General features: G+C 34.5%; 1 protein-coding gene across 2 annotated transcripts in view; it reads left to right on the top strand.

The window, feature by feature from the left end:
* The window catches only part of CDK17 (cyclin dependent kinase 17), a 122,423-nt gene that overhangs the window by 99,849 nt on the left and 7,400 nt on the right, over positions 1-15,174 (top strand). For both annotated transcript variants that reach the window (XM_039358148.1, XM_039358149.1), the window contains exons 6-11: positions 1,693-1,749; positions 6,153-6,267; positions 8,631-8,725; positions 9,415-9,477; positions 11,984-12,107; positions 14,596-14,716. In XM_039358148.1, coding sequence (XP_039214082.1) covers positions 1,693-1,749; positions 6,153-6,267; positions 8,631-8,725; positions 9,415-9,477; positions 11,984-12,107; positions 14,596-14,716 — 575 coding nt within the window. The remainder of the gene's footprint in view (positions 1-1,692; positions 1,750-6,152; positions 6,268-8,630; positions 8,726-9,414; positions 9,478-11,983; positions 12,108-14,595; positions 14,717-15,174) is intronic.

Raw genomic sequence — 15,174 nt, 5'->3', positions numbered from 1 at the left:
CCTGCACCCAGCCCTCCTTTACTGAATATATGATCTCCAGCCCAGCAACAAGCAATTCTGTAGATGGTATGACCACAATTGAGCATAGAATCATGGTCGTTGAACAAAGCATAGTTAAGTGAAACACCATGTGACTGCTTTACTCAACGACCACAATCCACTCTGCCACAAAAGGGCTGTCTTTTAAATCCATACAGAACCTTCAACTAGTTTAGAATGCAGTGTCACATAACAGTTTTGAGTGCCGCATGGTCCACCTGAGTAACACCACTAATGCACTGGATCCTAGTTGCTTTCCAGGTGCAGTTCAACATGCTGCTTATCACATTAATATCTGCAGTGTCTTTTTAAAGCTTATTAACTTTGAAATAGGTCCCACTGGGTTCATTGCAAGTTGTTTCCTAATAAAAGGTCAAGAGCACAGCCCCTGTGGGTGTGTTCTGAACAGCCTCCTTTGTCCTGATTATTAGACTCCCTATATAGTCTAATTTCAATTTTTTTGAAAGGAATTTTTAATCTTAAAAACTACCACCACAACAATGGGAAGCTAACATACTGCAAAGCAATGCATACATTTAAGCACAAATGTTTCTTCCTGGAGAGCCTCTTGCTCCAATGTAAATCTCGGAGACATTCTGGGATAATAAAAAAGAAAAATCAAATGCTTTTCTATAGAAGTTACCTGTGTCCAGAAAGTAGGATAACAGTGGTGGAGGGCATCCCAAGTCACTTGAAGGAGTACCTGAGAACAAGCTCGTTAATTTGTGTTCTGACAAATGAAGATGTTATCATTTATCAAGTTCCCCATGTGAATCATATTGCAAATAGGCAGTCCCCTAAGTTTCTCATTTGGGGAATATTCCCATGTCAGGTTCTCAGAATTCTAAATGTACCCACCAATCGGCAATATTTGTTCACTATTGCCTTAGTGAACAGTACTTAGTTACTATATCTGATTGGTATGGAGCACAATAAGAGAAATGTATTACGACTTTTCAGAGGTTTAATTTGTTCATTCATTCATTAATTTAAATTTTATTGGACAGTATTTATATTGCTGGCATACAAGTAGTAAATAGACAAGCATAAACAAAAAAGTAAATGAGTAATAAAACCCAGTGTAAACAAAAATATATGCAAAATTTCTCTGATAAGCTGATAGGGCTGTTTGTAAGTTTAGATGTTTATAGAATGCAAAAAGGATTGTGCAGAATGGACCTCCATGGGAAGAGTGTTGTGTCTTCTAGTCCATTCTCAACAGGCCTTCTATAAACAATCAGACTAAAGAAGCACATTCAGTCCTTGAAAATGAGAAGGCTATTATTTTTTAATATACTTTCTATGCCTCCTATGAATAATAGTTTCTTAATAATCATATGTAAACAATAATGATATGCCCTGATAGAGATAGTAATAACATTTGAAGACAGCACACATTCTATTATGAAGCTCTATGGTGAATAGAGGCTGACATGGGCAAAGGAAACAATACTACTAAAGATTTAGTGCAGGCAAAGTTCATGTATCTAAGTGGTTTTCTAGCTCTCTTGTCTATTCAAATGTTATGAATATGGATCAGGGATACTTTAGGTTTACTTATGAAGATAATGTAATGTTGCACATACTTCAAGAAGACAATCTGATCTTTGTATGAATTATATGAATTGTATTTATTCCTTGTTTTTATTACAGTCTGAAATTGGATTTGGAAAAATGGAAACGTATGTTAAATTGGAAAAGCTTGGTGAGGTATGTCTGCTTTTTTTAAACTATCAATAAATAAAATGAATATAATGTTTAATTTTAAATGATAATAAAGGGTAATGACTTGTCCAACCTCAAAATAAGAGAGAGCAAACTGGAAATCAAAGTATATATATTCCTTAATGGTAATATTTGGCTTTCTGCATGGATAATTGTGGACAGTTGATATCATTTAACAGTAGTGCATGAGATAAACATATTATGAAGTATTTGTTACGCTTATACTGTATAAATACATTTGAAGGGTCCTTGGTGCTCTCTGAGCTTGTTTGTTTTCTTGCAGACATTTCATTACCCAAACTAGGTAACATCATCAGTTTATATTCTGGTAGCTTACCCTGTCAGTGTTGGTGGGGGTGGTCTTAGGGATTCTTTGGTTGGGCTATTTACTATTGGCTCTTTTGCAGTTTCTTGACTGATACTTTTTCACGAGGCAACTGCACATTCTTGGTTTTGTTTTTTTGTTTTTTTGAAGATGTTTCGCTTCTCATCCAAGAAGCTTCTTCAGCTCTGACTGGATGGTGGGGAATGAAAGGATTTATACTCCTTGCAGACAACTGGTCATTTGTATTCTTTTAGAGCAGGGGTCTTCAAACTTGGCCCTTTTATGACTTATGGACTTTCAACTCCCAGAATTCCTCAGCCAGGCACGCTGGCTGAGGAATTCTGGGAGTTGAAGTCCACAAGTCATAAAAGGGCCAAGTTTGAAGACCCCTGTTTTAGAGAGTTATTGAGGCCTCCTGGAAGTTTTTTTTTTAAAAATGTTTTATTGGTTTTTTTTCATTTTACAAACAAGTGCTTAAGAAACAATGTGGTGGCAGGGCAGTCAGTTGTCCACAAAACAAAGTCATACTCATAAAGTTCAGATTAAGTCATTAAAAACCTCCTCTCTTTTCCCTCTAATGGCATATTATATTCAAATTGAAATATTTCAATACAACTAAATCAATCATAACAATCCTCAATAATCTTTCATCTAAATAAATCCACAAATCCAGATCCTGTGTTAAGTTTAACTATTTCACTTACTATGTTCCATATTTCTATTCTAAATACCTAATTAACACTTCGGGAGTCTCCCCATAACCTTTTTCCTTAACATATTCAATAAACATTTATTAATATCATTTCTTCTTTTTTCTTATTCCTCTTCCATTGCAAAATGACTATCAGTTCTAATAAGAAAAGAAAATATTAGTTCAAGTCAGAAAGAAAAAAAAACAAAGAAGAAAAAACAAACAAAACAACAACAAAAAAGAAAAGAGAAAAAATACCTTTCTATTTCTATTATACTTTATAATCTAACAATCAATCCCTCAATATCTGTATCAAATTTCTTTAATATCCTCCTAAGGTTACTGTATCCAAAACATATTAATACATAGACAAAATAACTTATTATTAAATTCAAACCTTTAATTAGTTTTTATTCAATCTAACCTCTTATGTAACTGTCTTAAGCCATAAATCAATCCATATCTAATAAGCCTTTTAAACTCATTACATAAAACCTTAAGTCACATTCTTAAATCTTATTCTAGCTTTCCTTTTATGCCAAATCAGTTTCCATAACAAGGCCTCTATGTCAATGAACAAGTCACTCTTTATGCCTTGTAGAACCCTTTGAATCAAACAGAGACGTCCTCTTTTCTGTTTTAGAGACATAGCTCCTTTGTAAGTAATTCCTTGTTGTTTTGAAAAATCAAATCTCCACGTTTGAAACTGTTGAATAACTGGGTCAATTATGTCCAACTTTGTAGATGATAGTTGTTTATCCAAGCTACCATAGTTCTCCATTCGTTGAGTTTGTCCATTTCTGTTGGTTTTAAGGTTGTAAGTGGTTTAATTGCAATCCTTTTTAGTTCCTTGGAGATCTCATCATCATGCATATGAAATAGGATGGAATCTTCTTTACCTTTAGTTACTTCCGCTTCTGTTGTTTTTTGGTCTATAGAGTGCTCAGATAAGGTCTGGGAGTCAATTTGTAGATTCAAAGCAGAATTTCTGTTTTTTATTTCCATAGTAAATTCTTTTATTTACGAACATATTTCATCAGTAGCTTTGTAAAGTTTTTCTAGTATAAGTTTATAGTCAAGTTGAACCAAGGCTTGCTCCATTTCAAAAATAATTAGAAACAGTCTGTATCATTTAGTAGAGGCTATGTTCAGAAAACATATCAATGTCCATCCCCACCAGTACAGCTGTTAATTTTCTTTGTATTTTTCCTTTTATGGTAATCTGAAAATCAAGGTCAGTCTGATCATCAGAAAAAAGAGAAAGTTGCAATTTTAACTTTTTTCACAAGGTGTCCTCAGTACAATGTAAAGTCTTCTCCCATAGACCAGGAATCTCATAAACAGGATCAGGAAACACAGAAAAAAGGAGAATTCAAGTCCAATAGCAGATTCAATATTAAAAAGTTTTCCAAGACCCCAAAGTGAAGGGAAAAAAAATAAAAAGAGAAAAAAAGTCACTTTAAATTAATTCAGTCCATAAGCTTCTTTTTCCCACACTCACCAATGCCGCCTTCTCAGAGCAGGGGAATGATTTCAAAAGTGCTTTTTACAGGCACAAAAAAGAAAAAGGAGAACCAAGAGAGGAAAGGAAAAAAGTCTCATCCGGCTCAGCCACAGTGGTTCCAGTGCTTAGATGTTCTTCTGACTTCTGGTTACAGCGGCAAGGTGAACAGCCATTTTACTGGCTGTTCTTTCCACCGTCGGCCCAAAGGAACAATCTCAGTCCTTGGAAGAAGCTGCCGCTCTCCCAAGAACAATGAGGACCTCCTCACCAGTAGCCGCCCCTCCAAGGTGGCTTTTCGACCCGATTAAGGGTCTACCAGCAGCGGAGAATCAGCTGGCGAAGAGAGCAGTCTCCTCGTGCAGCTGCGAGCACCGCGATCTGGAACCGGAAGTCCTGGAAGTTTTATCTGTGTCATCCAGGTCACCCAAATAGTGCAAAGGGTGTGGAGTTTTCTTGGAATTGTTGAAAGGACTGTGTTGTAGACTGGAGATAGATAATGTCATATCCCTTCCCTTCTGTTGAGAGAGGGCTGTTCAATTGTGATATAGATGGCCTCTTTCAAACCAGTGGTCCAAAATGTGGACTTTGCTGTCTTTGAAAAAGTGGCCTTTGTCTTTTAAACACAGATGGACTGCTGAATCTTGTCCTGATGGTTTTGTTCTCCTATGTTGTGCCATGCGTTTATGAAATGGTTGTTTTATTTCTCCAATGTACACATCTGCACATGGCTCACTGCATTATACTGCATATATCACATTGGTCAGTTTGTGTCTGGGTGTTTTATCCTTGAGGTGGACAAGCTTCTGCCTTAGTGTATTTTTGGGTTTCGGATGTGCATGTATGTTGTATTGGCTAAAGATCCTCCTGAGCTTTTCCAATATTCCTGTAATGTATGGAGTGACTACGTTGCTTCATTTATTGTTTTCTTCTTTGTCTGTTAAGGAGGAGCTCTTGATGGGTCTTTTTTGGGATTTGATGAAGGCCCACTTGGAATAGCCAGAAGTTCCGAGGGCTTCCTTGATGTGTTTTAGTTCTTTTTCTTTCCCATATTTGTTGGTAGGCAGGCCTTCAGCTCAGTGGTGTAGGGTTCTGATAACTCCCATTTTGTGCTCCAGTGGGTGGTGAGAATCAAAATGTAAATATTGATCTGTGTGTGGGAGTTTTCTGCAAACATCAATGTTAAAGCTTCTATCATCAAAGAAAAACAAGAAAGTCCAGTTGCCTTGTGAAAAAGCATCTTTGGGACAACTATGACCTAGATGACTGAGAATCTCCATAGACATTACCTTCAATTACTCTTCCAGGCTAATACCACTCCCTCTGTTCCATGGGTAATCCAATGGTTTTCCAAAATGTAATCCTTTAAATGGTATTACAGATATAGGCCAGTTCTAAAGCAGTCCTATCTGGACTATCATGTCCAGAGCAGCATAAACATGTTCCAGATTATTGATTAACTTCTGGAAAACTGCTAAACCACCTTTGGAATGATAGATGGTCCAGATGAGAAACGGAATATTCCAGAGTTATCCACAGCATTCCCTTCCCAGAACTGAAGAGTTTGCACATATTTAGTATTAAGTACTGAGCTGGATGGATAAATAATGTGAAATGGGTAGACACTCTTTCCTATCTTAGGAGTAGGCCCAAAATTGTTTGGCAGTCGTGAAGCTATTGGGAATGATATGAATTAGGTATAAATGGCTATGCTTTCAATGATACCATCCTTAAGATTGGGTTGTTTCAACCAATATATAGTGATTAGTATGTATCTGCTTCTGACCTAATAAAGGTCTAATTAGTTTTTTTCCCTTTTAATGCAGAATTTGTAAATCAGATTTCATGTACTTTCTTCATTTGCTATTCAGGGTACATATGCAACAGTATATAAAGGAAGAAGTAAGCTGACTGAAAATCTAGTAGCTTTAAAAGAAATCAGATTAGAGCATGAAGAGGGTGCACCGTGCACAGCTATTAGAGAAGGTAAGCAACACTTTTTAATTTAGATGAAATCATGAGCAAAAATTCCAATTGCATAATTGTATCTAATGTGAAAAAAATCGGTTTAATAGACCTGGTATGTGTGGTTTCTGGTTCAAAAACACCAGCATAGAAAGTTCCTCATGCATTTTTTGCTTCTCCACAGAGTGAAACAAATTTGGGGATAGGGGAAATATAAGCTTAAGGCCTATTGCTTTCTTATCACCTTTCTTTCTTTCTTTCTTTCTTTCTTTCTTTCTTTCTTTCTTTCTTTCTTTCTTTCTTTCTTTCTTTCTTTCTTTCTTTCCTTCCTTCCTTCCTTCCTTCCTTCCTTTCTTTCTCTCCCTCCCTCCCTCCCTCCCTCCCTCCTTCCCTCCCTCCCTCTCCCCCCCTCTCTCTTTCTCTTTCTTTCTCCAACTTCTATGGCCGCTCATCTCAGTCAATGACTTTGGGCAATTTACAATTCAGAAAATATATTATCATTTAAAAAAAATTAAACATTTTTAAACAATAAAAACAGTAAAACCAATAAAAACATTAAAAGTATCTAATTCAACATAAACAAGAGCAAGATATTTGGCCAGTTAGCAATATAGCCAGGAAGAGGGGCCATTAATATATTCAGCACCCAGGCTTGGGAATTTTTGCTATTGTTTATGGCCTAGTATCGGAAATTTAAGCACTGTTTATTTTTGCCAAAGTTTTTATTTCTCCAACCTATGACCAAAGCAAAATGTTTTATAATTAAACAAAAAAATGGAATATATTGAAATCTAAGGTTTAAAGTAACAGAACGGAGTTTCTCTAATCAAAGTTAAGATAAATGGCAGAAAACTGCATTCTTATTCAACTCTTTTGGAGGAGGAACTGTCTTAATTATCTTTTTCTATGACAAGATATACAAAAAGTTGAACAATAAAACAGAAATGTAAGGTTTCCTTATGGAAAATGCTGCAAGTTTTATTGCTTACTTATTGAAGAATAGAACTGTGTAAAATATTTTGAAGTAAAATGTTCAGATTCCAGAATGCTAATATTTCATCAGTGGTGGGCCATTCCAAGCTCATTGCAATTGGATTGATGAAAAAATGGACTGTTTAAATTAGTAGTACCTATGGGGGGGACACAGGAGACCAGTTTGATGAAAGCAAAGACATTACATTATGTGCTCTGTCCCCTTTATGTGTTGCTAAAGGGATGGAGTTGACAAAAGCAGTGAAATTCTGCAGATGCCACTGATTTCAATTTCATAGAGTCAGCACAGAGCTCATTTTATTTCCCAGTTTTTCTTAATGGTTTCCTGCCCATGATTTACTTCATGAATTTTATTTCCTTCTTTTCATCATCAAGATAACTATTTCTGCTTTTTATGTTTGCTTTTGATCAACTCATGGTATGTTACTGGATCTGTGATGATGATGATGATGATGATGATGATCAGACTTTTTGTGGATCTGTTTTGAGCACAAAAGAATACAAATTCTGTGTATTTGAACTGAAAAGATTAGATCAATTTAGGCCGAATTGCTAATTGCAGCAGCAGTTGATTTCAGTTGAATTTTTTTTCCCCTGGATGTGAAGTTCCTAAAACAAACTAGAAAGCAGTGCGTGTGTGCTTCAAAAATGTGCTTTAGACTTAGCATAAGAAGAGTATCTTTCTGCTATTAATTAAAGCACCCACATCCTTTTTTAGGTTTCACCCAAGCCTGAAAAAGATCCTGTTGCTTTAACGATGATTAGGTAAAGCAATTTTTAAAGCAGCAGCATATTTTTCTAAGGTGTACAAAATACTGTTTTAACGAATAGCAGAAAGGTGCTGTGCTCACATGAGAGCTCGTGCATTTCTTCCTATTTACTTTTGAAGTCCTATCAAATTAATGAAAATAATTAAATCCATATTACACATTTGCCACCCAATAATACAGGTAGTCCTTAACTTACAACCACTCATTTAGTGACCATTGGAAGTTACAATGCTATTGAAAAAAGTGACTGGTGGCCATTTTTTCAAATTTACGGCCATTGCAGCATCCCCATGGTCACATGATCAAAATTCAGACACCTGGTAACTGATATGTATTTATGAGGATTGTAGTGTCCCAGGATCATGTGATCACCTGATAAGTAAAGTCAATGAGGAAGCCAGATTCACTTAATCACCATGTTACTAATGTAACAACTGCAGTGATTCAATTAACTATGGCAGGAAAGGTCATAAAATGGGGGAAAACTCACTTAACAATTGTCATGTTTAGCAATGGAAATTTTGGGCTCAATTGTGATGGTAAGTTGAGGATTACCTGTAAATGTACAATTTAGTTCACTCATTCATGTATTTGACAGTTCATTCTGTTCTTTTTTTTCAGTGTCATTGCTAAAAGACCTAAAACATGCAAATATTGTTACATTACATGATATTGTCCATACAGATAAATCATTAACTCTTGTATTTGAGTATCTGGTAAGTTTTTCAAAAATTCTCTCAAGTATTTAGTTTAATCATCTAAAGCTGTAGAGATAGAAATATAGTAAGAAACAAAATAATAATAATAATGTGATACTTACCTGGAAGGGTAATTTTTGTAGTCTTTTGATGCCATTATTTTAATTGTTTTCTAGGAACTCACAGTGGTGACTGGAAAAATGTTTTTCACTAGCTGATTAGTGTAACACATGCAGTACCTCTTTAGGTCTCCTTGGAATTTTTTTTTTAAAAAATCCATTTAATTATGTTCAATGTGAACAAAGTGTTCAGACGGTAAAAGTATATGGAGATATTTTTTGAGTTCTGTTGCTTAAGGCAAAACTCTTTTTTTCTCAAATACTGATTAAAATTAAAAATCAGTCTGCCAGCTGAAACATTTTTGTTAGTTAATCATCTACGTCTGCTAATGAACAATGAATTAATCAAAAGTTGCAGTACTAATTTCTTAATCTTGACTAGCATTGTAACTACCTTTGGTGACCCTTTTAAACAAGCTAATTTAGAATTTTAAAGAAATACACACTTTAAAGGTAGCTTTTAACATGTTTTTTAACACATGTTACTTCTATTTGACCTGAATCAGAGGTAGGAAATAAAGTAAATAATTAACAATAAATAATAAAATGCCTTCTTATCTTTCATACAAATTATTTTTATTTTGTCAGGACAAAGATCTAAAGCAATATATGGATGACTGTGGGAACATTATGAGTGTGCATAATGTAAAAGTGAGTCCTAATCTCTAATTTTCAATTTGAATTTTATCTGAATATAAATCTCATTCATGTTCTTACATTTTTCTAAATATTTTTTTCTTTAGAAAATGAATTTCATTATTAAAACATGTTCAAGCATTGGCTATGAGAACCTGACTCATTGCAATAAATATATAAAGAATTTGACTTCATAAAACAGTTCTTGCCTTTCAATAGACATTTTATATTGTTATACTTTCTTTCAAGTAAGAATAGTGTGCTCAATAAACAACAGCTGACAGAATAAATGTGGTTGACAGCATAATGTTCTAGAACATCATGAGATTTGGCTTATACAACCACCCAACTGTTCTTGTCTCCAACTTTAACTCTGTAGGGTCTTTTTTTGATGTGGATGGGGGCAGGGTTGGGATAGGGAAAATATATTAACTTTCCTTTGAAATTCTGTAGATTTATATCTGATAGAGATATTGATAGATTCCAAATGTGAATCTTTAACATTATAGTATGGGTAGGTTTATCCAGACACGGAGGAGGCAACAAGCATCCTTTAAAAATCCTTTATAAAAAAAAGAATGCAAGACCATTTCTAGAGTAAATTTTAGGAGCAATGTGCCTGGATAGTTAAAGTTTTATAACTAGATATATTGACAGATAATAGCTGTCTGAAAAAAAAAAACACTGTTCTGTGACAAATGTAACTCATAAGCATTCCTAATATATAAATCCATCTTTTTGGAAGCCTTTATCATTATGGATAAATTGGCAAGTTTTGCAAAACCTCTTTAATGATATCAGTTGGTTCCCTTCCTCTGTTCAGTGTGGCCGGTATTTAAATGGTATTTTCAGTTAGAAAAAAGAACAGGAAATAGATGATGAAAAAGACTTCCTTCTGCCTGAAGTTCTAGACTCTAGAGAACTATTAGAGTAGACAGTGTTGGCTGAGTGGACAAACAGGCTGCGTTCTTTCTGACATAATAACTGTCTGTGTTTAGAATAGTAAATCTAGTAATCTTATCATTGAGTTCCCTGAGTTATTATAACCAAGGAACTGGTTAAAAGAGAATGGGATAGTAATATTCTCCTTTTTCATAGTACTTATTCACATAAGCAAAATGAACCATCCTGGAACTAGTGTGAGTCTGCAGTTATTACATGACCACACAAATTTCCTCTTGAATGGCACTGAGTGCTAATGTAGCCAGTAGTATATTGGATGTGGAACAAAAACCTAAATTCGTTTTGTCCTGAGAGAGAGATGTTATTTCAGCTTTCCATACATAATCTAGCAGGACAATTATTACGTGAGAGTAGAACATTGAGTTTATGCATGAAAAATTATTCAAAACCATGCTCAGTACTGTGATTTCTTAATGTACCCCTGGATGAATCACTCCTGTATCTCTTGCTGTAGTTCACTTTCAACACAAAATAGTGGGAAGCCAATGAATAGAAGGAAGTGCACTTTTCTGTGCATCTTGGATCAAAGGCAAGAATAAAACAGGGCAAATAAAATGCATTCCAGCCAGTATGCAAATAATTAATAATTGTAACTAGCAGTTATCACTGTAGAGTAGATTTTGTTTCACTTTTAATTTACCCATTTTTGATGCAGTATGCCCAGAGATATTAGAATTGGGAGACCTAAATGCACTGACTCAAAAAAAAAAAAAAAAAAATGAAGAAAAAATCTGTGCAGGATTCTAGGATTTTATCCCAGGTTGCTAAGAATGAATAGAAAGGTGGGTAGTCCAATATGATACAGTAATAAAGGTCCATGAAAAGCACTGAGAACATAATGGTTTTCAGACCTCTTTTAAAAATTGGGTTGCAAATCCCAGGAAGAAGCTTTTTGTTCTAAAACTACTTTGCAAACTATGCCTGAGCAGTAAAATATATAGTGAATGCTAAGGTATTGTCTGTGTTCATTTCTTATGTAACAAATATGAATAAACCAGGGCTTGTTTCTTTTATGAGAAAATGGCTGTACTGTATGAAAAAGAAGTGTCTTTGAGCCTCTGGTTGTTACTGTAGTTGTTAGCCAGATATTAAAAAAATGCAAAAACAAAACAAAACACCAAAGTGCAGAAGCATAAGAAGAACAGAGAAGGAAATATAGTTGCATCAAAATAAAACTTCCCATAGCTGTGAAAGTATGACGTATGTGATTAAACGTAGAAACACTTTATTAGGAATGGTTGTTATATCATGCAGCAGGCTTAAACTGTGGTTTGGATTTTATTGCATTTTAAACAGATATCTGCATCTTATGGGAAGATAATCAGAGATAGCAAGTTATGCATTCCAAGCCAAATAGATAAAATTTAAAATTATTATATTCTGTAACAAAGATAAATTGACTAATTACAATCTGTATATTAAGCATATGAAAACAGCTTATGGTTTCAAATGCTTTTTTCTTCTATGCATAGATAAACATATGGCAGCTTTCAGGTTCAATCAGTGTAGGTTTGGTTATTGTTCCTGAAACTTTTATTAATCCCCTCTCCCCTATCAGTTATTTTTATACCAGATTCTGCGTGGTTTGGCCTATTGTCACAGAAGAAAAGTACTACACCGGGACTTAAAACCACAAAATCTACTAATTAATGAAAGAGGAGAATTAAAGCTAGCAGACTTTGGTTAGTATAAGAGCTAATAGATTATTTTGACTGGGAAAATATTTGCTTTATTTCACTTCTAAGAACATCTTTCAATGCTTACTTTAGTTTTTAAGAATATTAAACTGTGTGTTTGTACATAGATACCCACATACCCACAATTTACGTTTGCTAACTTTTTGCTCAATTGATTTAAGGGCCATTGCACTGTATAGTTTTATTAGTGTAGTTGCATTAGTGGACTAATGCATTAATCAATGTACAGTAGTGGCCAAAATTGTGGAAACCTTTTGGGAAAAGTGTACAGTAGAAATGCCACCTTTGGTTAAGTTTCCACTAATTTTTCTTCTAATTTCTTATAACTGTAGCCTTGTTCACTTAATAATACTATTTTACATCGCTTTCTGGGCAACCAGTCAACTCTTTGCACCATTACTTTAATTTTATTACGTTTTAGAAGCTCACTAAATGAAAGAACACAAAAAAACTCCAACCAACTTAATAGCAATCACATAACAACTGACAAGTGTCCTCCTCTCAGCTTCAATACATGACATCAATAACTGAATTCTACTGTGATCTGATTGGCTTACTGCCAAAACAAGATGACACCTGATTGGCTCTCTAAACACTCATGCTTATTGGCTACAATCAGATAAAGGAAAGTTACCTGATATCAACCTAAGCAAGTTGTGCTTTCTTTTTCTGGTTATTTGGCTATAACTTTTCATAGAATACAGATAATTGAACAAATCGTGTTGCATTACGTTCTTGATTAATTTATCTTTCCATTGACATATAATTTTATGGTAGTACTTCAAAGGAAAGTGGTGTTATTAGCCATCAAACCTCAAAAATACACTTTTCCCAAAAGGTTTCCACTACTGTATATTTAAAAATATTTTGGAAGAGAATTTAGCACTGTTACTAATATTCTGACAAATATATACCAGTATTCTGAGAATATTCTGTGCTAATTGTTTATTTGTTTATCAGAGAAGCACATTCTTGTTCTAATTTTTCAGAACAGACATTTCTCTCAAAAAAATCCTTATGATAATGAAAGCTTCTCATCAGGCTTCATAGCATTTGCCCTTAGTTTTTTCTAGTATCTATTTTTTATTTTATTTTTTTGCTAATCTTACATAATTCACCTGGTTGTAAATGCATGTTACAGTTCTGTTCCAATTTAAAATATGGATTATGTTCTTTCTCTGATTTTCCAGCTATATGTGTTATAAGACCAAAAATGCTTGGTTAATTGCCTGGGAGCCAGTATTAATTTTTAGGTGATAGGGAGAATCAAGCTGTTCTTGGAGGGAAAAGCGCACAAAAACGCAAATGTTCAAGATGAAGTGGCAATACTTAGAATGCAAAACACCAAGGGCTCCTCTTGCCCCTCTGCTTCCCCCTCCCAAAAATAAAAGTTTATTATATTCCTCTGGTTGTTACAGCCTCCCAGGAATATTCTGGGCATTATAATTAAGAGATTTTTTTTTAAAAAAACCAGCCTCTTCCACCTTTTCTCTTCGTACTTTCTGTGTGCTTTTTAAAGGAACTTGCCTGCTTAATTGTGTACAGGTATCTTCCCTTTTGTGATCCATTGTGACTCCTGTTGAGGTAACACTTTCCACTCATGCTCAGAAATACTGCAGATAATATCTTACGTAGTTTCTTGACAAAGCGCTCTAAGTCTCTTGTACTATCGGATAAAGTTGTTTCTAGATGTGGCATACAGTTCATATCCAAGCTGGATGGCCAGTAGGAGTCATTGAGTGGACACCATTTCGGAGAAAGTTGCCAGAGGCACTTCCTCCTTAGTAAGACTGGTGAATATGTGTCAGGTTCGATAAAGTTTTTATCTCAAGGTATATTTTATTTATTTCTCCTGAGGACCACTTTCAGAAGTAGATATGGCCAAACATGTGGAACTAAAATTAATTTTGTTGTTTTCATTCTGTCTTTTTAGTCTTTCTCTTTTCTTCATGTTTTCTTTTCCTCTTCTTCTTTGCTTTATTTTGATATATTTTCTTTGTGTATCCCTTTCTAAATGCAGAAAGAGGAATGCAAACTTTCTGGCAATACAGGAAGATATTAATCTCTACCTGAATCACCAGGCTGCAGGGGAAAGGGATAGTTAAAAGGGCATGGTTGTCTGGAGATGGCTATTAGGATAGGTGTGAAGTTTAGAAGAACCATCATCACAAATGTAAAAGTGTTTCTCAGAAAGACTTGTTAGCAGTAGTAATTCCATAACATGGATGCATGATTTTCCAAAGTGATACAACTGAAGTAGAAAGAGGCCAGAACAACTTTGCATATAGATGACCTTTCTGTAGAAAGCATTGGTCTTGTCAAAAATAAATGCTCCTGTTTTATAGCAACAAGCAAATGCTTAGCTGTAGTTTCTGAATCATGTGAAATTTCTATGAAAAGGAGTTCTATAATACAAAATTGAAGGAAGTTAGAACTGGGCTAAGGAAATTCATTTTGCTCTTTATTCTTGAAGGCCTGGCTAGAGCAAAATCTGTTCCTACGAAGACTTATTCAAATGAAGTTGTCACATTGTGGTATAGGCCTCCAGATGTTCTCCTTGGATCTTCTGAATATTCCACACAAATCGATATGTGGTGAGTCTCAAATATTAACCTGCTTGCTTTCATTCAAATTAAACATTCTGTATATTTTTTTCTCCTTTAACTTTAAGTAACCTTTGTTAATAATAAGCATTAATACTGGAGTTGCTTTTCTAATTCATACTTGAAACTTTGGGGGAAGAAAAAGGAAGCAAATTAAATATTGCTTATTTGTAGAATCTCACAGATTTAGTTGTTTTGAATCCCTGAGCTTTAAACAACTTCATATGTAAAATCTCAATAGTGAGACTGGTCAAATGTATTTCAAATGAATGCAAATCTTGTTCCTCATTTTTCATAACCAAGGAAAAAGCAATAATGTACTATTGGGATACTAATTCATTGGCAGTTATATGACCATGTTACCTTAACACAATTAGGTTAAGTAGGCCATCTTACCTATCATTAAAATTATATATTTAAATAATTTTTCATCTCCTTTGTAATACTTA

Source organism: Crotalus tigris, unplaced genomic scaffold (assembly GCF_016545835.1).
Source record: "Crotalus tigris isolate CLP2741 ecotype Arizona unplaced genomic scaffold, ASM1654583v1 scf7180000019004.2909048, whole genome shotgun sequence".
Taxonomy (NCBI): domain Eukaryota; kingdom Metazoa; phylum Chordata; class Lepidosauria; order Squamata; family Viperidae; genus Crotalus; species Crotalus tigris.
Note: the sequence above shows the minus strand (reverse complement) of the source record. Positions and strands in the feature narration are given on the sequence as shown.